Genomic DNA, 25,133 nt, shown 5'->3' with positions numbered 1-25,133 from the left:
GCCTGGTCACCCCTAACTGCTCGCCCCTGCTGGCCTGGTTGCCCCCAACTGCCCTCCCCTGCAGGCCTGGTTGCTCCCAACTGCCCTCCCCTGCTGGCCTGGTCTCCACCAACTTCCCTCCCCTGCTGGCTCAGTCACCCCTAACTGCCCTCCCTGCCGGCCTGGTCGCCCCTAACTGCCCTCTTCTGCCAGCCCAGTCACCCCTAACTGCCCTCCCTTGCCAGCCTGGTCACCCCTAACTGCCTTCCACTGCCAGCCTGGTAGCCCCCACCTGCCCTCCCCTGAAGGCCTGGTCACCCCTAAATGCCCTCCCCTGTCGACCTGGTCACGCCTAACTGCCCTCCCCTGCTGGCCTGGTCGCCCCCAACTTCCCTCCCGTGCAGGTCTGGTCCCCCCAACTTCCTTCCCCTGCAGGCCTTCTTCCTTCCAACTACCCTCCCCTGCTGGCCCAGTCACCCCTAACTGCCCTCCCTGCCGGCTTGGTCGCCCCTAACTGCCCTCCCCTGAAGGCCTGGTTCCCCCCAACTGCCTTCCCCAGCAGGCCTGGTTCCCAACTACCCTCCCCTGAAGGCCTGGTTCCCCCCAACTCCTCTCCCCTGCAGGATGTGTTCTGCCTCAGGGTCTTCTCAAAATGAGGGGTTCCGAAAGGGGATTTGCCAAGAAAAGGGAGTAAGTTAAGTGAGAGACACATTTGGTCCTCAATTTAGGCGAAAGAGATGTGCTTAGGATTCACATCACAGTTGGAGCTGGGCTCGCTGGGCTTCCTGTTTCTATTAGGTTGGAAAACAAATGCCTCATCATTATGAGATGATGTCTTTGCTGCTGTGCCTTCTGCGTTCCTCCGGTTAAAAATTTATGTCAAAATAATTATAGAAAAAATGTATGACATAGAACAGCTGTGACCCGATCAGCCTACAGCGTGTCGCTCTCAGGGCTGCAGTATATGGTACAGGAAGACCACAGACCGAGCGGCAGGGGGGCTGCTCACCGACTGGGAAGAGAGGCTGTAAGAGCGGAAATGATCCGGACAAGCTAGATGCAACCTGGAGAGAAGGGCGCTGCGGCAGTATCAGAGAAGGTTCAAACAAGAAAAACAAATCATGTTTTCCACCCTCTCCCCTCTTCTTCTATCAGAGAAGTGTGAGTGTCAGACTTCAAAATTACCCAGAAGGCCTAGCTTTGAGCCCAGGATCTGTCATCGATGACAGAGTTGCTGGCAGGTAATGCCCTCCACTGAGACCGCTGGCATATGAATGAACCAGGAACTTAGGCAGCCAAGCCAGGTACCAGACCCAAATGCTTCTGACATCCTTAGCCACCCACCACGAGTGAACAGGCAACAGTCGTTCCCCAGGTTGGATGTGGGGAAGGTGTGAAGTTTTGATTTTCAAATGTCATCTGTGCATTTAATGCTTGTTAATTCCTGGTAATGAGATGCTCTTTTCTGGGGAGTTTGTCGTAAGAATGCCAGGAAATGGATGGAGCAGAACACGTCTGCAGCATATTTCAGCGCCTGGGAGTGCTAGAACGGGGTGGGGCGTGGAAACATGCCCAAAAGGCAATATTGCGTGAATTAATTACCTGCAGCAGTCATGAATTGTGTTACGTGTATTTTGTACACAAGAGCGATTGCTAAAATAGCTTTATTTTCAGGGCTTTCCATGTATTATCTCATTTAATTCTTACAACATCTCTAGGGAGCAGGTATGTTTTCAACTCAATTTCACATAGGAGGAAACTGAGGCATGGAGAGGCTAAATAACTTGCCCAAGGCCACGCATATTGTAAGTGTCTGAGATGGGATTTGGGCCCAGCTGCTCGACTTTAGAGACCATACCTGCATTTTTAACCTATGCTGCCTTTCAGTGTTCATAGATGTGCAGATATGGTTTCTGTCTGTTTTACTTCTATTTGAAACGACATCTACTTTTACCGATTATGTTTAGCAACAACTTGGTCCTAATCTATCTGAATTATTTATACACTAGAGGCCCGATGCACGAAATTCTTGCAAGGGGCTCGGCCCTCGCAGCCGTGACTTAGTCTGGAAGGTTGTCCGGAATGTCGTCAGGAAGGTCCTTCGGCCATCCGGTCTAATTAGCATATTACGCTTTTATTATTATAGATGATTTTCCTGTTGAGCACAGAGTCTCAGTTCATCTCTAACATTTTACATGAACAAATCTGAAGAAACCTGGTTTCTTCTTACCTCTTCTCCACACGTTTAGTCTTGAAACGCGGCTGCTTTTCCTCTACAAATGACGTGTTTAGCGCTCTGTGTAATCTCTGGCGGAAAGAACAGAGTCACACATAGAGGTTATTAAGAACACACAGTCAGGGCCAAAGCACCGCCTGAGATTCAATGGTGTATCTCGCCGATACAAGACTTGGCCTCTGTAAACAAATGTCCAGAGATGCTCAAAACAGATCAACATTCAGCCCCAAATCTCAAGAGAACAAGAATTCTAAGTTATTCTGCGTGGAGGGGAAAAAAGTAATTTGAAGCTTAGAAAAGCTCTGGGTTGTAAAAAGATATGTGATATATAGAAGAGCTGTCATGATTAAGGTGTGGCACTTGCTAAAGGTGAGTAAAAAAAAAAAAAAAAAGTCTGCCCCAGCTATGTTACACTGCTGGGAGAACAGCAGCTGGAAGCTGGTTGGCATCCTGGGCCTGGTTCATACCCACTCTGTTGTTAACTATACCAGGATGCCCGCATAATTAAAAAAAAAAAAAGGAAGTCTGAACTTCCCAGCAGCTAAAACAAAGAAGGAAAGAACACTTGAGAACAAAACTAATCTGTGGAGTTCTCCCCTCCCCAACCCCCCGCCCCACTTTTTTTTAAAAAAAAATATGTCTTTATTGATTTTAGAGAGAGGAAGGGAGAGCGGTAGAGAGATGCAAACATTGATGAGAGAGCCCCCACCAGGGGTTGAGCCCAGAACCAGGGCATATGCCTTGATTGGGAATCGAACCAGTGACCTCTGGTTCATGGGTCAACCCTCAACCACTGAGCCACACCAGGCAGACCCGAGTTCTCCTTAAGAGACCAAATACTTGCCAGGATGAAGGCAGGAAAACAGGGTTCAAGCGTAACCAAACCAGTGATAGTAACCTACCTAGAAAAGAAAGTACTGTGACAACAAAGTGGTCAGCAAAACAGATGAATGGGGCAAACGTGGCCCCATTTTCTGTGCCACTGACAATGCAGAGAGAACGAGGGCCGGTGGGTTCAAAGGGAATCAGGGACTTCAAGCTCATTGAATGGGTTTCAATTTTGGCATGAAAGGAATCTGTAGGGGAAAAAAAAATCTTTCACAACATCTCTTCAGATTGTCACTATTAAGCGAAACCAGGCTTTAAAGAACCCAATTCCATTGCTTCCATTGTGAGCAGCAGTGGAGGGTTACAGGAAAGGAAGGGGCTTTACGGGAGAGCTTCATTTAAGGGGAAAGTGAATGAATGGATGGAGGGAACTGTCTCGTACACTGAGGGTGTCTACACCACCTCAGTTCTCTTGGTAGCGTGTCACTGTCAGTCTGACTTGGGCTCTGGATCCTCCCGCTACTGGGAATTCTGCCGGTTAGGAGTATCGGAGCTAGACGCCCGCGGCACTCACCTGACTGGTGTGGAGCCAGTACTGCAGCCTCGACTTGTTCTTGATCCGTGGCAGCAGCAGCCGGTACACTATGTGCTCACCAATGGCTGTCAAGATGGACAGACCCAACCCGGCGCAGAGCAGCACGAAGAGCCCCGAGAAGTGCTTGATGCCCATCTGCAAAGTCTGGGGCAGAAGAGAAAAGGAGAGGCCGTGGGTGTGATGCTCCATTTGGACGCCCCCGCACGTGTTCCTTCCTGCATGCAGATTCTTTTTTCCCTGGACCCAGAGGAGGCGGAGTCTGTCCTGCCTGCGTGCCCTTGCACCTCACTGCACTGTGGAAGCAGTCCAGCCGGGATGGAGCGCAGGTCCTGGGGTGCCGCTCACACATGGTCCTGTGGTGTAAATGGCCCTGGACTTGGGCAGAGGCCCTGAGTCTGGACCATGCTACAGCCCCCACAGAGGCAGTGAGAGAGAGTCCGAGGGATGAAACAATGTGATACATTAAAACAGTGCATAGTTATCAAGAAAAGAACCTCTCTCAGGGACACAGAGTGAGTAGGTTTCTGGGGAAAAGGTGGTGAATTCAAAAATTCTGAAACGTAGCTCTGGCAGGAAACACGGAGATCAACTAGTTCCATGTGCTCATTTTACAGATGCAGAACCTAGGAGCAGAGAAGTGGGATAGATTGAGCCAGGTCCCCAAATGAGTCAGCCGTGGAGGAGAAAGCGCAGCCACCTACTATCTGTTGATTGCTTACTCTTTTGCCTGGAGGCAGGTATTATAATGGCAACGTATAGTTGAGGAAACTGAGGTCCCTGCAGGTTTTAGGTGACAGAGTTGGTCTGCAAGTCCAAGTTTGTTTTGCTCCAAAGCCTGGGCTCTGCTGCCGTTACAGCAACCACAGTGACAGTAACTCCATGTGGCAGCACGTGGCTCAGGGATTTACATGTGCTCCCTAAGAGGACCTTCCCGAGTTCTCTACCAAACAGGTGTTATTCAGTCACTGGCATCGATGGCAAGAGTCAGTCATGCAGAAGGATGGACCTTTGATAGGCTGAGTGCCTACTGCGTGCCAGGCACTCTTCAAAGTCCCACGGGATGGAGACAGGAGGGTTTTGTCCTTGCCTTTAATCAGCCTGAGTCTGGGGAGGAAGCGAACAGGTATACCCTGTGATACCCGACCCACACCCCCTGCGCTCTGTGGAGAAGCTAACTCAGGAGATAAGATTTAGACTGAGAGAGGCAGGAAGGGAGCACGGTTGGGAAAGTCCCCATTCTAAGCTTACGGTGGTGGAAACAAAAAGGAAAGGCGTGACCTTCTGGCACAGTGATGTAGGGGGTTGTGAAACGGACTGTGATTTAGGGGTAGGGTGCATGAGGCATGCGTCGTGAGGGGAGGGCAAGACTTGGGATGCCTGGGTGTCAGCCCTTTGCTGGAGGCTTTTGGTCATCATCATCATCATCATCATCATCATCATCAATATTTATTTAACATTTAACATGTGGAAGGCACAGTTCTGAGCTCTTTATCAGTGCAGCAACTTGTTTAATATTCATAATGACCTATCAGGTGGGTCCTGTTATCTTCATCTTATAGGTGAGTAAATTTAGGAACAAAAGAGTGAAGTAACTTGTTCAAGGTCGCATAACTAGTAAAGGTTAGAGCTGGGGTTTGAACCCAGGCAGTCTGGCTCCAGAGCCTACACTCTATTTTTTTTTTAAAGTTTTTATTGATTTTTGGAGAGAGAGAGAGGAAGGGAGAGGGAAAGGGAGAGAGGTAGAAACATCAACATCAATCTGCTGCCTCCTGCACGCCCCCTACTGGGGATCGAGCTCAAAGCTCGGGCATGTGCCCTGACCTGGAGTCGAACCAGCAACTTCTGAGTGCATGGGACAACACTCCACCAGTGAGCCACACCAGCCGGCCAGAGCCTACCCTCTTAACAACTCGTTCGACTTATGGGGGTGATCCTCCCATCCTCTTGAAGGGATTTTCCTTTCTTTCATTCTCCCCACCTCCACTCCCAATCCGGGAGAAACTGCCAGCCCAGCACGGTTCAGGAATGGCTAGGCCTCCTGGGTATTCCAGGAAGTGTACCTAGGGGGCAGGGTTCAAGGGCAGAGCTTGGAGACCTCAGGCTTTGGTGGAGTCTGGGCCACAGATCTGGTTTCCTCCATGACACTACTTCAGGCTGTGGCTCAGGCTCAAAGATGGGCTCTAAGATCCCTGGTGAATTAATGACTACAGGTGAGCAGGGACACAGGTCCAGGAGGCTGAGACACAGGCAGGAAGACTGGGCAGACCACCCGAGGATGCCAGCGGAAGCCGGCCCTAGGGAGAGGAATGCTGGGCCACAGTAGGGCTTTGTGAGGTGGTGTACGGGGCCCGAGGGCCACACAGGTACTAGAGCTTTCCTGGAATATCTCTCTACAGGTGGTGTCAATTGTATAACTAACTTCATCTCTGGAAAGTATATGCAGATGTGTTTGGAAATAGCTTTTGGCCTGCACCTGTTGTAATGGATACAGAGACTAGCCATCACAGAAGGATTCAGTGTGTTATTACTGCTACGGATGAAGAGCAAACTGCGGCAATTCACTTTGGACTTGAACATCATCAACCATTCAGCAAAACACTAAACAGACTGGCACTGCTTTCTTAAAAGGCGCTGCCAAGATGGAGAAGGAAAGTGTAACACACAGGGAGTCATCTCGCCTTTAAACACACGGCTTCCCTCTGTGTGTCCGTGGGCATCCAATAGACTCATTTTCCTCTTACTACCTCAGTAACAGATAGGCTGTTTTCAGTTTATTGTACACCTTTCTTTCTTTAAATTTCTGTTGTTTACAAGCACACACTAATAGACAAATAGAAGTGGTTACTTTTAAAAACTGGGCATCTATTATGTGTACCGGATATCATATATGGGTAGTATGAACTTGTAATAACCCCATTAAGTAAATTATCATCCCCATTTCACAGTTGAGGAAATTGAGGCTCATAGAGATTGATGACCTAACCCAAGATCACACAGCTAATGAGTGGGGAGCCAGGCTGTGGATCCAGGTCTGTCTGTGGCCAAAGCCCACGTTGCCTTTCAAACGAACACCACTGACAGATCCCTGGCCATCTGGGCTCTGTCTATTCCCTCTAACAACTCGCAAACATTTTTATTCAAAACTCACCGTCTGAACTGAAAACCCACAGTAATCTGCCTGTGAGCGCCAATGGAAATGTTTACATTGTGCCTGAGCCTGAGGGCGATGCACAGCTGCAGCCAAAGTTCGCCGCTCATCAGGTCCCCGAGGACCAGGGTGAACGCGCTGTGCCTGGAATACGTGCACCTGCCCCCCACCACCGCTGTCCCCAGAACTTGTTTTCAAATAAGGTGGGACCGACTCAACTTGACATGTATCACTGGTCGGAGGAAGGAGGAGGAGAGGAGCAATGAATATTCAACGTCAAATCTTTAAAATAAATTTCAGTGAGGCAGAGAAAACGATGATTGCAGTTGTGACATGAGAAGAAACATCACATCCAGAGATGTAGTAACAGCCCAGCCTCATGTTGTCGAGAGCTGCATAATGAGAGCGAAGAAATGCAAACAAAAGCGTGTTTTTTATTTTCTTCATTGCTTCACCTGTGGCTTCAGCGGATAGCCCACAGCCCACACTTCCCAAGGGCCGAGGACAGAAGTGTCCCAGGATTTAGCCAGGGACAGATCTCAGTCATTGATGGCTTCCCTCTGTCCTTCCAAGCTCACTCTGGCCCACCCAATCTCACCGAACTGTTTAATCAATAAGGAACCATTCCCCAAATTGCAATGGGTGCGGTTACCAGGTCAGATGCTACAACTGTTTTGACTTGGCGTGTACCACAGCCACTGCTGACAGCCATTCCCAGTGCTGCTGGCGATGCCCCAGTCACGGATGCTCACTCCTCCAGTAACCCTGCTCTACAATTAATCCTGTTTTCCTGTTTTCAGTAGTCTCCTTTGTATTTTTCCAATCAGTGAGGCTGGTTTCCAATGCTTGTTTCCCCCCTCTCCTTTTGTCTGAATCATATTTATATTGTTTGCCCAATTACGCATTTCAGAAAAGTTTGAAAAAAGCTATTAACCCCTTTCCTAACATATTAATGTTTCTCTATTTTTAAATTCCCCCCTTAGCTTTTATTAGACAGCGGTTTGGAATGCGATACAGCTGTGTTTGTGTTATGCGAACTCTTCTGTTGTTGCAGTCGTTAAAAATACCATTTGTTGGGATACATGTTTTATGACCAGCTGTTTTATTTTTGAGAAGAATGACCACGCCAGTCCATCTAGAGCTCTTGTCCTGAAGAGTGGAGCCCGTTAGTCTCTCCAGTGAGACCTCATTTCAGCCCGCACTTCAGAGGCAATTTAGCCAAGAAAAGGCCACCCACCCCATCTTGGCATGGTTTGCGTTCCTTTATGCTAATTTTGATTTTTTAAAAATCTTCCGTTTTTTTTTTAAAGATTTTGGCAAATAAAGTATTTGCGAGGATAAACACCATGTAAAACTAACAGCGAAACAATTTATTTGTGGGTCGGATTTAGCCCCTGAGCTGTTAGATTGAATCTGTTGATCTCCAGGGCTTTACTGCTAGTGTCCTTTCAATGTTATGATGTTTCATTTGAAAAAGACCTCTCCTTTTCAAGTCGTGCAAAACAGATAGAACAAGGTAGCCAGAGTAACTACCTACTCTACATGCTAACAGAGAGGATCAAAAGCGTAAGTGAAGAATGGAGTTTGTAATTAAAAAAGAAAATTCCTCGAAGGTTTTTCCTTGAGAATTCTTCTAAAGCATGATAAACTTAGAGGATAAACCAACTGCTCTGGGTCCATATTTTTTTCTGTGTTTCAAAAGAAGTGTCTAGTGGTTTGGGGATTGCAACATATGGTAGAGAGCAGACACAGGCGGTTAATACAGGATTCATGAGGACATATTGTTACTGATCTCTATAGACTCAAAGGATGCTGGTTGCTGTTAGCAGTTTAATCTAAATACTGTCACTATTTTTTAAGATGCGATGAAGGCGGAAGATGATTTAAGACTGCCTTGCCAATATGTGTGTGTGTGTGTGTGTGTGTGTGTGTGTGTGTGTGTGTGTTTTAATGCATACCAAAGAGGTGGGACCTCCTTGACAAGCTATTCACCTCTTTTCAGAAAACTGAGGCTTGATTTGAATTCAGTAATAAGACAATCAGAAATAATTTGAGGCAGTAAATACAGGCACCACCAAAATAGGAGACAATGCAGTGAGGTGGGAAAAGCTCTGCGTTTGGGGCCAGAAAGGCTGGTTCGAGTCCTTGCTTTGCCACTAACCAGCTGGGAGACCTTGGAGAAGACTCTAGATCTCTCTACAGCATCATCTGTAAAACTGAGAGATGACACTCACCTCACAGTGTTGCTCTGGGGATTAAATGATACAACAAATGTAACTATCTTGGACAGTGGTTCAGTGAATGTTAATTACTTATCCTTCTCCCCCCCCCCCAAAAAAAAATTGTACAGATTTTGTTGGCAACCAGCAACAGGGGGAAAAGTCAAAGCATTCTAACTTGGAAGTAAATATGGTCTTCCTTTCCCAAAAGCCATATAAAGACAGACCTTTCCAGTTGCTGAAGCTAGAAACAGCCTCTCAGTTCAAGGTTAATGCCGCACAGCCTTGGGCAGTGGTCGGCAAATTGCGGCTCTTTGGCCCCTTGAGTTTTTAGCAAAGGCCAGCTTAGGAGTACCCTAATTAAGTTAATAACAATGTACCTACCTATATAGTTTAAGTTTAAAAAATTTGGCTCTCAAAAGAAATTTCAATCTTTGTACTGTTGATATTTGGCTCTGTTGACTAATGAGTTTGTTGACCACTGGCCTTGGGTAACTATAGTAAGTAGATTGATTGAGCTATTGGCTTAATTCCAGCCACTCTAGAGCTGAAATACTTTTCCTTGTCCTGTTAAATGTGAAAATGCATTCCACATGTTTCAAACCCTTGGTCATGATTTTAAAATTTCCGTATTTTACTGTGCACATTGCAGAGTATATAAATAATGTCTCATTTAGAGGTTATCCTGGCTAGCATTACATATGCTCAGGGATTTCTAGATGCATCACGAGGGGGCTGCAGCCTGGGAAAGGGAAAGATGGTTTCTGTTGCCCACAGAGTTGATTAAAAGCTGCCCAGGCAAGAGAAATATATGCGTCCCTGTTGCTACAATGGGACATTAAGAATCTGTCAAAGACACCTAATCACCACAAGGAAATGAAAACTGTTCACCTGACACCGGATGTGTACAAATATTTCCTATAGATAAATCCATGAGCCCTGGCTGGGTAGCTCAGTTGGTTAGATTATCTGATAAGCCAAGGTTGCCTGTTCGATCCCCAGTCAGGGCACATACGAGAATCAACCAATGGACCTGGTTGGTGTTGCTCAGTAGTTAGAGCCTTGGCCCTTAAGGGTCTTGGGTTTGATTTCCAGTCAAGGGTATGTACCTGGGTTGCAAGTTCGATCCCCAGTTTGGTCAGGGTGCGTGCAGGAGGCAACCAATAGATGTGTCTCTCTCACATTGATATCTCTCTCTCTCTCTCTCTCTCTCTCTCTCTCTCTCTCTCTCTCTCTACTTTCCACTCTCTGTAAAGATCAATGGGAAAAATATCCTTGGGTGAGAATTAACAACAACAAATTGACCAATGAATGCATAAATAAGTGGAACAACAAATTAATATCTCTCTCAAATCAATAAAAAAAGAAAAGTCAATAAGTGAAAATGAAAAAAACCCGTACAAAGGCAAAGATATATACAAATACATATACACTGAGTGGCCAGATTATTATGATCTCTGAACGCATAATAATCTGGCCACTCAGTATATATATATATTAGAGGCCTGGTGCATGAATTCGTGCATGGGTGGGGTCCAGCCATCCTGGCCAGGGGAAGGGGACATGGGCGGTTGGCCGGCCTGCCTGCTGGTCAAACTCCTGGTCGAGGGGACAATTTGCATATTAGCTTTTTATTATATAGGATGTACACTGAGTGGCCAGATTATTATGCATTCAGAGATCATAATAATAATCTGGCCACCCAGTGTATATTTCTTCTTCGAAATATATTTTTATTGACTTCAGAGAGAGGAAGGGAGAGGAAGAGAGAAAGTAATGGGCTGCCTCCGGCACGCCCCCTACTGGGCATCGAGCCCACACCCCCAGCATGTGCCCTGCGGGGAATGGAACTGGTGACCTCCTGGTGCAGGGGACGACGCTCAACCAACGGAATGAACCACACTGGCTGGGCTTTTTTCCTTATTATTATTTTTTTTAACTTTTAAAGTTCATCTCCACTCTTTATAGTTTGGTCTTCGAATCAAAACAAAGACAAAGACATTTATAAAAGCCATTTCCTCCTCTTTCCCCACCAGGCTCCTTCAGGTGTCCCCCCCCGAATCACGGTGAGAAGAATTGACGACACTGAGTTGGTCATGAGGTTGGTGTCAGAAAATGCGGCTTTACCAAGAGAAAACACTTCCAAGTGAGTCAGAAAGACCGTGGTGGCCGGGCGTCCTGAGCTGACCTTGAAAGAGATAGAGACGTCAAGGTCGCCGCTGGGTGGCGCTCTTCCCCAAAGCTCACACATCCACCACCAGCTGCTTGTGGACCTCCAGGTCCCACACCGCGGCTCGGAACTCCTCGAAGGAGAGTCTCCCGTCGCCGTCCGTGTCCAGGATGATGATGCTTTTGTCCACCACCTGCTGCAGCTCCCAGTCCTTCATGTTGTTCCCCACCATCATCTTCAGCACCTGGAAGAGCTCCCCGTTGGAGATGTAGCCGTCCTTGTCCATGTCGTAGATGTTGAAAGCGAACCTCAGCTTCTGCTCCTCGTCCCCCCTCATGCTGAACTGGGAGGTCCCCTCGATGAACTCCTCGAAGTCCACCTCGCCGTCGCCGTCCGCGTCGAACACCTCGAACACCCGCTGCGCCAACGGGTTGTGCCACAGCTCGGGCAGCGACAGCAGCTCGTCCGCGCTCAGGGCGCCCGAGGAGTCCACGTCCAGCTTCTTAAACCGCTTGCCCAGCCTTTTAATCTCCTCGTGGTCAAAGTGGGAGCCCATCTCCGCGGGGTAGCTCGCCTCATTCCCCATCCTGGGCGCCCGGCCGGCTCGCCGGGGGTGCGGGGGCGGGGGGCGCCCGGCTCCTGCGGGGACCGTTGCGCCGAGGGAGGGTGGGGGGCCGGGTGGGGAGGCTCCCGGGATTCCACCACCAGACCAGGAAATGGGCGGCGCTGGGGGCGGGGCGGGGCGGGGGTGGAGGAGAGACGACGGGGCGGGAGGGGGGCGCCTGCGGGGTGGAGGAGGAGGTGGTGAGACCGGAGAGGAAGAGGCTGAGAGCCGGGCTGCCCTCCCCGCTTCCCGCTCTCCGCCCCTAGGTTTCCGCGATGACCCCGTCCTCGGGCTATTATTTCACCGTCTCACCTCCTCACGTTCCCTTCTCTCCTTCCACAGTAAGCTGTGAGGGGCGGGGGCTGCGCTGGTGCTGCTCTCAGCGGGGGCGAGGGGGGACATGGAGAAGGACATACAGCAGGTGCCCCGTGAGTGTGTGCCCATGGATGGCAGAGGGACCTGCAGCCAAGGCTCCTTAGGCTTCCTTATGCCAGGCCTCGTGTAAGGACCAGATGAGATAATACACCACACCGGGGTGCTAGTCCGCCTTCCCTCCGCTCTCCGAGAGGACGGACATCCTTCGGGTGCCCTGGTCCCTGGCCCGTTTCAGGCCCTGGGGTCCATCCAGGGTCTTTGTAAGAGACTGCGCACACATCACACACAATGTCTCCCGGGGATCATCGCGCTCCTGGGAATGCACACAATGCGGATTCCGGGCCTTTAACAGTTCCCAGGAGTAGAGTCTCCATCACCCTCTTTCTTCGCATCCATGTCTCAGGCACAGTCCCCGTCTCTTCTGGATGGTGCCCGGGTGGCCGTCCCGCAGAGCACCGTGTGCCCAGCGCAGCCTTTTGCGTGTGTTAAGAGTGATGTTGGCTCCTTGGCCATCTCACTCTCCCCCCTTCACTTGAACTGACGTGTCCTTTTACTAGTTGAAGATGAAGATCACACGCCCTCAAATTCCTTCTTCCTTTAGGAGCACATCAGGTGCTCCCACTGCAGAAACACCACAGGGACTCGGGGGAGCCCCAGGCCACAAAATCAATGTGAAGGGGGCAAAAATTCCCTCATTTAAAAAATGCTGGCCTGTTCTCTGTGCATCAGTTCAGCTAAAAGATCACCTACAGGTAACCATGCTGACACTGGCACAAGGCCACAGGGTCCAGACGGTTTAACGGAAAAGGAGAGGTTTGGAGGCTCAAATATTTCGTAACGGAATTATTATCCCAACTGGCTGAATTAACTAGATCCAGAAGAAGCATTACCAGATAGAAAGACCCATTATGAAATAGGGTGACCCAGCATCAAATCTTACCTGGACAAGTTGCTTAACTTCAGTTTTCCATCTGTAAAATCCAGCCAGCAATATATTTTGTACACTTGTGTGAGGATTAAAGCTGATGTTAGCCAATATGATAAGTCATTATCCTTCTGGTTATCATTACTAATTTTATTATTATTTACCCTGCTGGTGGAGAAAGAATACTTGGCAAACTGGGCACTTACATGCATGCTTATGTCCCTTTAATGAACACACCCCACATGCCGTTTACAGTATGCCACTCACGGCTCTAAGCATTTTACCAGCATTTCCTTTGACTCCCCCAGTCCAGCATTCTTTGGGACTGCCTGCAGACTTTCCACTGACCCATCAATGGCTTGAGGAATCCAGTGACCGACCTCCCTGGCCCATCAGCCACTCCTACGGAATCCTCACTGCCTTTCTCCAGCGTTAGCACCTCGGTGGTCATCATTTAGAAAGGAGTCGTCAGCGTGGAAACTTTTAGAAAGTGTATTCCTTTAGTAGGGTGTGTTAGTAGGAGGTATCAAGAGGGTGGTGGGGGGAGCACAGGAATTAAACAGACCCTTCCCAGGCTCTACTCCGCCTCTGTTGGCTGTGAGCTCTTACAGGAGCTATTCCTGTCCCAGCCCCGGTGTCCTCATCTGTCAAAGGTGATAATAATTACACCTGCTTTATCAACTGCATGTGGTTATTGTAAGAGTGAGATGAGGGAGTGCCTAGAGAAATATTATGTAAGAGGAGAAATATTATCTCAAGAGTTAACTCATGTAACGAGGGAGTAGACAATCTTGGGAAGATGGTGCCATTTCATTGAATGTGTGCAACCAGACTTGCTTTACTCCTGCCTCGCAGAGGATGTGATGTGATGCTGGATCTGACATAACAACGTGAGGCTGAGCTCTATTAGTCCCCATTTCATAAACTTTGTATTAGTTCAGCATTGTTACGGGACTCACTGCCATTGTTTCAATTTTTCCTCTGGTGAGTAATCTTAGTCATTTCTATGGAAAAAAAGTTTTTGTTACTCTTTCAGTTCAAAACTGCACTGTGGAGGCATCTGGAGAGGTGGACGTTCACTGTAGTAACTACATTAAAAGGGTTGACAGAGCGCGTTGGAAGAAATCAGGAGTCTGATGGTCCCTCCATTTCAGCAAGTTATTCTTTTCTTCCTCAAGAGTTTTCAGATGAAGAATTATGAGATGGTTACGTGCAAAAATCGCTTACATTGGAAAATAAGACCGATAGAACTGTAAGTGATGAGACCTGAGGCTCATAAAGGCCATTCTGGGAGCTTTACAGGGAACCTTGGACCTTCAGCTGGAATGGAAGCCCTCTCCTTTCTGATATTTTGTGACATTTCACATCATGGCCACGAGATGGCAATCTTCACACACTTTCATGCTTTGTTTACTTCAAGCCTGGAATCTCCAGAGCCTGGAGGCAACTACTTAGCACAGGGAATAATCAGGGAGGAGACCTGTTTCATGTGATGGATCACCCATAGATTTCAGTGTAAGGAAATCTAAACAACAACAACAAAAAAAATGGAAGAAAGACTCTCTCACAATAGTCCTAATCACTTTGAGCACTGTTCACACCTTTTAGTTGCATAGTAAATAAATAACATTCATAAATGTTCATGAGCTCACTGAATTTAATCAGAGGAAAAGCAAGAACTATTGACAGTGTAATTTATGCCCCAAGCGTCTCTGGTGTATAAAAGAGGAGACCCTTATTCCATGAGATCTGTTTACTTGGTCATTAGCCAAGGTGATGGGGCACTTGCTGGAATTAGTTTTCATTGTATCAGAATTCAAACTTAGCAACCAGAGAGCAACAAAGAAGCCGCCCTAGCCTTGTGATGATATGGGGTGAGAGGAAAACACAATGAGAATTGTCGAATTGTCCTTCGGTCCCCAGTCTGCCTACCCAGCAACCCGACTTGAAATACCTTCCATCACATTTAAAGTAAACAGTACTGTTTTTTATTTCCAGATCTGTTTAAAGTGAATGGCTTGTATAAGCCATCTTCTTGTTTTCTCACTCAAACCTCAAAGCTGAGTTGGAAGAAAGGAATAACATGATACTATAAAAGCTGGTTAATCAACATATGACTAGATAAAGAAGATATGGAACATATATACAATAGAATACTCCTCAGCCATAAGAAAAGATGAAATACTGCCACTTGCAACAACATGGATAAATCTTGAGAATATGATAAGTGAAATAAGTCAGAAAAAAAAGTTAAGAACCATGATTTCACACATATGTGGGGTATGAAACTGAAAGCAACAAATAAACAAGAAAAATAAACAAAAACACATAGACACATACAACAGTGTGGTGGTTACCAAAAGGAAGTGGGGTAGGGAGGTAGTAAAGGGTAAAGGGGGTCAAATATATGGTGACAGAAGAAGATTTGACTCGGGGTGGTGAGCATAATGCAATATACAAATGATGTACTATAGAAGTGTACACTTGAAACGTATATAATCTAATCAACCAATGACACCCCAATCTACACTAATAAAAGAGAAATATGTAAATTGACTGTACCTCTGTGATGCCCACCAGCCAATCAGGAGTGAGTATGCAAATTAACCCAACAAAGATGGTGGGTTAATTTGCATACGCAGGCGTGGAGTTGCCGAGCAGGGCAGGACACCTCCTATGAAGGGGAGGGCAGGGGGCAGAGGGAGCTACAGGAGCGGCACTCCAGACGGAGCGAACACTGAAGACTCAGGCCGGAGTGAAGACTCTGGCTGGAGCGAAGGCAGAAGGCAGAAGGCCTGGGTCCTGGGTGCCAGAGGAAAACTGGTGCCAGCAGCCAGGGAAGGAAGGCCTATTCTTGCACGAATCTTCGTGCAATGGGCCTCTAGTCCTATCTAATAAAAGTAATATGCAAATTGACCGTACCTCTGCTACACCCACAAGCCATGCCCACCAGCCAATCAGGAGCAAATATGCAAATAAACCCAACCAAGATGGCTGCGGCCACAGAGAGCAGGAGGGAGGCTTGGGTTTCCCTAGCAATGGAGGAAGCCAAGCTTTGTGCCTGCCCTTGCCAGCCTAGGCCTCCACTCAAGGCTACAAAGTTTCAATGATAGAAGATAAATAAATCCAAACAGAAATGGTGGCAGCCACAAAGCTGGAAAGAGCAGGAGGCTAGGGTTGCCCCTGGCGATGGAGGAAGCCAAGCTTCTGAAGCCCTGGCCTGCCTTGGCCTCCGCTCCAGGCTACAAAGTTTCAATTATAGAAGATACATAAATCCCAACAGAAATGGATGCCGCCACGGAGCAAGCAGGAGGCTTGGCTCCACTCCAGGCTACAAAGGTTCAATTGTAGAAGATAAATAAATCCCAGATACCAGGGCCTCCGCTTGGGTCGCCGGGGGGCGTGGCCGGCCTGCAAACCACCACAGGCCCCTCGCCCAGGCCGTCCCACACCCCAAGGGAATCCCCACCCTCATCCAGGACACCCTTCAGGGCAAACCAGCTGGCCCCCACCCATGCACCAGGCCTCTATCCTATCTAATTAAAGAGTAATATGCAGATTGACCATCACTCCAACACACAAGATGGCTGCCCCCATGTGGTCAAAGATACTGCCCCCATGTGGACACAAGATGGCCACCACAAGATGGCCAGCAGGGGAGGGCAGTTGGGAGGGACCAGGCCTGCAAGGGAGGGCAGTTGGGGGCAATCAAGCCTGCAGGGGAGGGCAGTTAGGGGTGACCAGGCCAGCAGAGGAGGGAAGTTGGGGGTGACTGGGCCTGCAGGGAAGGGCAATTGTGGGGGACCCAGGCCTGCAGTGGAGAGCAGTTGGGGGGGGGGACCAGGCCTGCAGGGGAGGGCAGTTAGGGGTGACCAGGCCTGCAGGGGAGGGCAGTTAGGGGTGACCAGGCCTGCAGGGGACGGCAGTTAGGGGCAAACAGGCTGGCAGGGGCAGTTAGGCATCAATCAGGCTGGCAGGCAGTAGCGGTTAGGGGCAATCAGGAAGGCAGGCAGGTGAGCAGTTGGGAGCCAGCAGTCCTGGATTGTGAGAGGGATGTCCTAATGCTTGTTTAGGCCTGGTGGGATCGGGCCTAAACGAGCAGTTGGACATCCCTCGAGGGGTCCCAGATTGGAGAGGGTGCAGGCGGGGCTGAGGGACACCCCCCCCTCCATGCACGAATTTCATGCACTGGGCCTCTAGTAATTTAATAAAAAACAAAAAACAAAAGTAAAAGCAAGAAAAAAAGCTGATTAATCCAGCACTTTGCATAAAGAAAATGCCAGAATCATTCATGTATTTCTCAAGTCCTGCCAAAAAAGTTTCAGTTGTATAACATATATGTCATAAAAAAGTTTATGTTGGAATTCTAAGATGCTTATAATTATAAATTGCTTCTGCTTTTTCGCAGCTGGGTCCCTGAGGAAGGGTGCACCAACTGTAATTTCTTGCATGTGCTTATTTACCTGTGGCGAGCTGGCACGGCCATGGCATACTCAGCCTCACGTTGGGCGCCTTATCTGCCGTGCCAGCACAGCCAGGTTTGGTGACCCTGAGAGCGGGCGGTGAAGGATTGAGAGAAGACAGACAAGAGAAGAAAGCTGGGTCTGGGTGGGATGCTGTCCTCTCTGATAGAGAGCTAGCGACAGTGCCACGGACTACAAGCTTTGTCTTTATTTTATACCCAGATTCCACGAGGCAAAGTAAGGGTGTGGTCAAGATGTTTACAACATTCTCCTGGGTTTCAAGCCTACTCAATTACATGCACCTGAACTCTATCAAGCCCACATCACTCAGGCACGTGGGGCCACGTGTTCGGACCATAGGTTCAAGCTTACAACTATAGCTGTTGGCTATAATGGTGCTGGGAGGGCTCTGCCCTCCAAGCTGGGACTTGCACATGGCCACGAGAGGACTGTGCCCGCTCATTAGTCCGAGGCTTGAACCTGTCCAAACACTGTAGCCGCTCTCCACATTTACCAAATATGTTTTTCTTCTATGTGCACAGCTCTATACTCAGGGAAGAAGAAGGAAACATTTGTTATGCTAAGTAAACTCCACAAACTAGCTCATTAAATATATTTCACTATTTACAAGTAGACTCTATTAATAATAGTGTTGGGGTTAGGCTGTGAAGTTTTAGAAGCTGCATGGCTTGCAAAGACACACAATGATGGAGGCAGGAGTCAAACCCTCGTGTGTCCACTTCCAGAGCAGAAATTCTTGCAGTTATTCCAGACTGCCTTCCACACGGAGACTAGAAAGGATGTCCCCGCTGTTGCGGAGGTAGGAGGGGCCTCCAAGGCAGAACACAGGAAAAGTGAAAGGCCTATCAGGTACTTCTGGTTCTAGCTGTGGCTGCATAACAGCTGAGCTGGGGAAGGGGACCAACTAGAACTTCTGAATCCCCAAGGAGGGCACCAGTAAGAGGGCGTGGAGTCCTGTCCACCTGGAGCGTGGCATCTCTGGAGGGTGGGGCCAAATGGCATTGCGGATCGTTTCATTCTTCAGTGTCTGGCTCCCGCTCTAGCTGGAGGGTTCTCCCCCCTACACACTTCACCTCCTCCAGGTAGCCTTCGCTGATTCCTTCTTGCTCTCCCATGAGTGAATCATGGGCTTGCCTGTGTCACAGTTCTCTACGTTGTAGCTTCTTCTACTGCTGCCCCTGGGGTGGGGTGGTGGAGGGGGTTTGCCCACAAATCTATCTCTTCCTGCGTGTGAGCTCTGCATTCATCTCTCCATAGGCTGCATCTGGTGCATGGAGGGCACACAGGAGTTCAATGTTGCCTGATGGCTGGCTGGATGAATTTGTTCTGGGAGCAGAGTACAAGAAGATGAGGCTTTTCTGAGACTGGTTTCCCTTTCTTGGGTACAATTCCACTCCACGTCCTAAAAGGACACGTGAACAGCTTTGTGCTTCTTTCGGTTTCCAGAAAGCACTACCTGGATAGGTTCCATGTGACCCCCTGCTTGGCTTAAATATTACACTTAATTACATAGGCTATTCCAAGGGAAGCACTCAGCTGTCAAGGTGGCTCTCGACATACACGGCTTTTCAATTTAGAGCAATCTACAGTCATTAACTTTCCTCGCCTCTCCCTACGTTTCAGCAGGTTGAATAGCAGTGACATTTTAAATTGAAAAAGAAAGGGACAGGGGCGAGAGGGGGCAGGGAGCTACTGAGACGTGACCTAGTTGTCAAGAGCAGAAAAGACTGCAGTAAAACCCACCCCTCGCTCACCCCCGTACTATTATTCCCTTTGGGTTTTAAAAAATAAACTGGACAGAAAATTGACCAACATTGAAGCTTCTTGATGTGGCTGTGTGCTTTCTTTGGCTTTCAATGTATAGTTGACTAACCCTTCCTTCCCCCCTGCCGCTCAAATCAACAGAGGGAAGAATGGATCTGCCATGAGAAAACTCTGTTTTCTCAGGGAACAATATTAACAGGTTTCAAATGTGCATTTAGATTAAGGTGACCGGATCGTCCCGCTTTTGGCGGGACAGTCCCGATTTTTAACAATTTGTCCCTCGTCCCATGGCGTTTTAAAAAAGTCCCTTTCCAAAAATAGGGACTTTTTAAAAACGCCGTGGGACGCGGGACAAATTGTTAAAAATCAGGACTGTCCCGCCAAAAGCGGGACGATCCGGTCACCTTATTTTAGATGCACATTTTGGTGGTCTGGGGCCGTGGTCAGGGATGGAGGCCAGGTGGTTCACTGTCCCCCGTATCCCAGGTAGGTCAGGGCTCCTTGAAAATGAACCCCCTTGAGACCCATGGCATTCTCTAAGCTGGATTGCTGCACGCTCAGTCTTAAGATGAAGAAGTGAGCTTAGGAGAGCTTAAGTGATTTGCCCAACGTCACTCAGTGGGTCATGGTAGGGTCAGGATGGATATATATACCACCCACTCAGCACTACTACATGTCCGGCACTTTTATGTACATTATCTCTATTCCTTATGCTATGTCAGAAACCTCAAATATTTCTACCTACAGTTTGCAGAAGAGGAACCTCAGAGAGGTTAGGTAATTTTTGTTCATGGTGTTTTCATGCACCTTTTTGATGTGGATATTTTGACACCATGGCTATGTTTACATTTGTTCCTCTACAGCAGTGGTTCTCAACCTTTATAATGCCGCGACCCTTTAATACAGTTCCTCATGTTGTGGTGACCCCCAACCATAAAATTATTTTTGTTGCTACTTCATAACTGTAATTTTGCTACTGTTATGAATCGTAATGTAGGCGACCCTGTGGGTTGAGAACCGCTGCTGTAGAGCCTAAGACCATCGGAAAACACAGATATTTACATTACAATTCATTAACAGTCGCAAAATTACAGTTATGAAGTAGCAACGAAAATAATTTTATGGTTGGGGGTCACCACAACATGAGGAACTGTATTAAAGGGTCGCGGCATTAGAAAGATTGACAACCACTGCTCTACAGGCTCCTAAAAACACACAATTTAAACTTAGGCTTTTAAAAATTACTTAATAGTGTTCTTAACAGACATCTTCATCCCTGCCCTGTGGCCCCATCTCTTACTGGAAGTTCAGGATTGGGGAGGTCAAGGATGGGAAGGGTGAAGAGTACATTAAAGGTCAGGTTGAGGTTGGCAGCTAGAAATGGGGTGAGGTCAAGGAGGAAGTAAGTTCAGGGATGGGGTGAGGGTCAAGTTGAAGGTGAGGTCAAGGATGGAATGGGACAAAGTTTCCTATTGTGCACTTGCCTTGATCATAACGAACACTGAAAAGTGTGATGATCTCCTTTTCAATGGTTTCAAACTTTACTTCTCCTTTTTCCTACCCCCATGTGATCGAACTCCCTGGATTCCAAGGATAGAGCTCCTTTCACCGCAACCTTTGACCTCTTGCTTAGTGAGTGTTTCCCTCAGCACTCAATAACAACATGAAATCCCTGGATTCAGAGACAGAAAACCTTGTAACAACCCAGCAAGATATGAATTCAACTGGGGCTTAGAGGGCTAAGTAAATTCCCAGCGATAGAAAGCTGCCTGGCCCTCATAGTCATGGAAGAGCCAGGGTGGTCTGACTCCCAAGACCAGGGTCGTTCCTCGGGCCTGGTCGTACTTCTCTCTCCTTCCCGCACGAGGCCTGGCCTCTGCCTGCAGGTGGACCTCTGTCTGCAGGTGCAGGAGCTGCATTCTCAGATGGTCAGGCTGCAGCCCTTTCTTCTAACTGGCCCAGCCCCACCTCCATCTGCCATGAGGGGGCGTGTGGACATTCTCTTGGTTACCCCCCTCCCCCCTCCCCCAGATCCACTCCTCACCTTTCCCCATCCTGCTTTGTGCCCTGGGAAGGTCTCCGATGGACCCACAGATGGCTGCCTTGATCTAAGGCAGTGGAGGGAGATGGGAACACGGAGACGACTGATGTCAGGCATTTACTCCCTGGCCCCCGGCCAGGTCACTGGGGTTTTCCCTAACCAGGGGCGCCAGCTTGGGTAGAAAGCCCCCTCTGTTCCCCACTGGGTTCTAGGAATGGTGTGCTCCATTGTCCCCCCTTGAGCCTGGGTGTGGTAATGGCTCCTTCACTCCACCTGTCTGGGAGACTGCACTCTTTCGGTTGGTTTCCTTGAACTGTATCTTTGCAAACGTTTTCTGGAAAACTCTGCTCGAACTGTTTGAGTGTGATACCTATTTGTGCCAAGATCACAGTTCCCTCTTCCCTTTTTACTATTCCCAGTTGGTTAAAAGGTACATTCTTCAGCCCATTATTTACAGTAGACTTTAGAAAAGAGGTATCATCATATATCTTAATAATTCCTTGAAGAATCTGGGGAGTTGGCTAAATTGTGATCTGCTGTCTTCCCTTTCCTGATTTGCAAATAACGGATTTTACAAAACTTTCCCTGGAGCTCTTAAATTCACTCAGTGACTTAGAAAAAAAATTAAAAAAAATTTTTTTTTCTGAGTCAAAGGAAATGAAGGAAATGTAAAGCCTGCCGTATGCTTTCCCCGTGGAATTGATCTACGATGAGTCTACTGTGGTCAGAGGCACAGTTGTGCGGGGAGGATCATGAGGAAACATCTAAGGGCAATTTAAAATTCTTCTCTGAAAATTGCCAGAGTCTGGTCTGCAGAATTGGACTTGCAATTTCCTAGGTGACTCTGGGGAGGAGATAAAGCCCTGGAATTTGGAAAAAAATGAGTTTTTCCTCCAGAGAAACTGCCGCTAGACAGTTCTGGGGCTGCTGAGAAATGAGAGGTGAATAGATCAAGTTCTCACAAGGGACCAAGTATTAATGTCCAACTGCCAAAGGTGTCTCTCATGTCTTAATCGTATTACTAGGTGACCATATAATTCCTTAGCTGAACTAGGATACTGTTTTTGGAGTGAAAGGGTGTTAATTACTCTGTGGCAACAGACATAGACTTGGACTGGACCTGGTAATTGGAAGGTAAGGTCAGAAATAAACAGCCTGGCCAGTGTGGCTCAGTGGTTGAGTGTCAACTATGAACTGGGAGGTCACGGTTCGGTGCCATGGTTCGATGCACATGCCCGAGTTGCAGGATCAGTCCCAGTGTGGGGTGCGCAGGAGGCAGCCAATCAGCGATTCTCTCTCATCATTAATGTTTCTATCTCTCTTTCTCCCTCTCCCTTCCTCTCTGAAATCAATAAAAAAATATTTAAAAAAGAAATAAACAGAGAAACATCTTCCTCAAGAGCGCCTGTTAGGTGGGATACCCTCCAGAACATACCTGCTTGTGGTGCCCTGTGCCCTGCACCCCTCCCCCCACCCCCAGGGGAAGGAGGTGGGAAATGTTCATTTAATGACTATTTTATTTATTCTGCACAAGAGCCACTGAAGAGACGAAGAAACCTGAGACTGAGGTGGGTTAGGGACTTGCCCAGCTAAGTTGATGGTAGAGGCAGGTCTCAAATATGTCTTGTCTGATTTCAAAATAAGTCCTGGTTTCTTACACTAACACAGCCCAGCAGTGCATGATATTTGAGGTTAAAGGAATGGCAAACAAAGCATTGCCAGGCGTGCTTCCGTCTTCTGACCTTTTCTGGGAGAAAGCTTAAAAAAAAAAAAAAGGCAGCAAACAGGTGGAGACCCGTGGAAGTTCAATCCATGAGCTGAGATTGGCTTCATTTCATTCCATTCCATCTTTAGGTTCGGTGACATCCTGAAATTCTGTCTTGGGTTGTTCCATAAATGTGCCAGTCAGTGCACAAGGATACGTACTGGTGTTTAAATGCACACAGGTGAGCGTCATTAAAAGCAGTCTGTTATTGCCTAGGCCAGGATCTGCCACAGTGCAGACCACCAGCCCTGAGAAAGAATAGCTCCATGTGTGTTCATAACATCCCCTGAGTCTGGGGCTGGCCCTCCTAGCTCTACACACATGAATGTCATCAGAATCTTCTTTACTACATATATATATATATACTGGTAACTGATTTCAGAGAGGAAGGGAGAAGGAGAGAGAGAAACATGAATGATGAGAGAGAATCACTGATTGGCTGCCTCCTGCATGCCCCCTACTGGAGATCAAGCTCCCAACTGGGGCATATGCACTGACCAGGAATGGAACCATGACCTTCTGGTTCATAAATTGACGCTCAACCACTGAGCCACACCGGCTGGGCTGAATCTTTTTTTATTTCTGTCTCTGAAGTTCCAACTAAGGATATACCTCTTTTCCATTCTCCTCTTTCTTACACTTCTCTCTCCCTTCTAAATTCAGCTGACCTGGAAAGTGGGACTTGATGGTTATGCAGAAACTGAGATTCAGAAGGGCCAAGTCACACATCCAGTATCACACAGCTAGTAGGGTTCAAACCTGGAACTATTTACAGTTGTTCAGATGGAAAATAATATAGTGATTAATAAATAATAATATAAGGATAAACTCTGTGGTTTGCATACTCACAACTGTAAACCTTTTGCCCCACCCTGTGTTCGTGTCTCAGGATGCTATCAAGGGAAACCATAGTCACTGTATCTAAGTTGGGAGGGCTCTTCAGGATGACCAACCCAAATACCTCACTGTATATATATGGCTGGAAGTGGGCCAGTTGAGAGAGAGACGCAACTTTCCCATCCATAGAGCAGTAATTGGTTGTCTATTTAGCATCCATTCTCTTGTCTTCTCCTTCCTAAAGGAGTTCTGCTTTTGTTTAGGACAGTGGTTCTCAACCTTCCTAATGCCGTGACCCTTTAATACAGTTCCTCATGTTGTGGTGACCCCCAACCATAAAATTATTTTCGTTGCTACTGCATAACTGTAATTTTGCTACTGTTATGAATCGTAATGTAAATATCTGATATGCAGGATGTCTTAGGCGACCCCTGTGAAAGGGTCGTTCGACCCCCAAAGGGGTCGCGACCCACAGGTTGAGAACCGCTGGTGTGTTTTTTAGGTCTTCACCCTTATCTGTATGAGTATGTTTCAAGAGAAGCTGTTCCATCACCAATCCTAGGGGGTGAGTCACAGTTGGTAAGTTATCATGGGGATCCCATTACTCTTACCATGGGTTGGTTTAGACTTGAGCTGATGACACAATTTTGGCCAATGAAATATGAGGAAGTTTACTGGTTGCAGAAACCAGAGGAGCCAGCCCTTCGAAAACCCCAGTTATTTGAAAAACCCCAGCCCTTTGAAAACTCCCAACTCTTTGCATATTCTCAGGCTTTTGCAACCCCTAGCCAACATTACCTGTAAACTGCCCATTTTGTATTCCCATTCTTTTTTTTTTTAATTCTTTATTGTTGAAAGTATTACATATATCTCCTTTCCCCCCCATTGACCTCTCCCCACCTGCTCCCGCCCCCCAGCAAGGCCCTCATTCCCCTACTGTCTGTGTCCATTGGTTATGCTTATATGCATGCATTCAAGTCCTTTGGTTGATCTCTTAGGCCGCCCCTCTCCCCTCTCCCCCGCCACTTCCTTCTGAGATTGGATGGTCTGTTCAAATTGCAGCTGGCTTATGGTGGGGGTGGGGGGAGAGCAGATTTTGGTGGATGACCTGCTGTTCTCCCATACTGTCAGCATTACTGGAATAAACACTCATATATGACTCA

General features: G+C 47.8%; 2 protein-coding genes across 2 annotated transcripts in view; both read right to left on the bottom strand.

Annotated features, from left to right (window-relative positions):
• GRIN3A (glutamate ionotropic receptor NMDA type subunit 3A) overlaps positions 1-25,133 on the bottom strand; it is a 145,983-nt gene that overhangs the window by 8,662 nt on the left and 112,188 nt on the right. The window contains exons 7-8 of the mRNA XM_079790269.1: positions 3,618-3,782; positions 2,210-2,286 (exon numbers count right to left, since the gene is read on the bottom strand). Of these exons, the coding sequence (XP_079646395.1) occupies positions 2,210-2,286; positions 3,618-3,782 (242 nt within the window). The remainder of the gene's footprint in view (positions 1-2,209; positions 2,287-3,617; positions 3,783-25,133) is intronic.
• Positions 11,180-11,761, bottom strand: PPP3R2 (protein phosphatase 3 regulatory subunit B, beta; the record flags this gene model as incomplete). The annotated part of the gene is made up of 1 exon (XM_079789930.1): positions 11,180-11,761. One exon carries the CDS (start codon positions 11,759-11,761, stop codon positions 11,249-11,251), a length of 513 nt encoding a protein of 170 aa, XP_079646056.1. The 3' UTR covers positions 11,180-11,248.

The sequence above is a fragment of the Cnephaeus nilssonii genome, assembly GCF_951640355.1.
Source record: "Cnephaeus nilssonii genome assembly, chromosome: 14".
Lineage (NCBI taxonomy): Eukaryota > Metazoa > Chordata > Mammalia > Chiroptera > Vespertilionidae > Cnephaeus > Cnephaeus nilssonii.
Note: the sequence above shows the minus strand (reverse complement) of the source record. Positions and strands in the feature narration are given on the sequence as shown.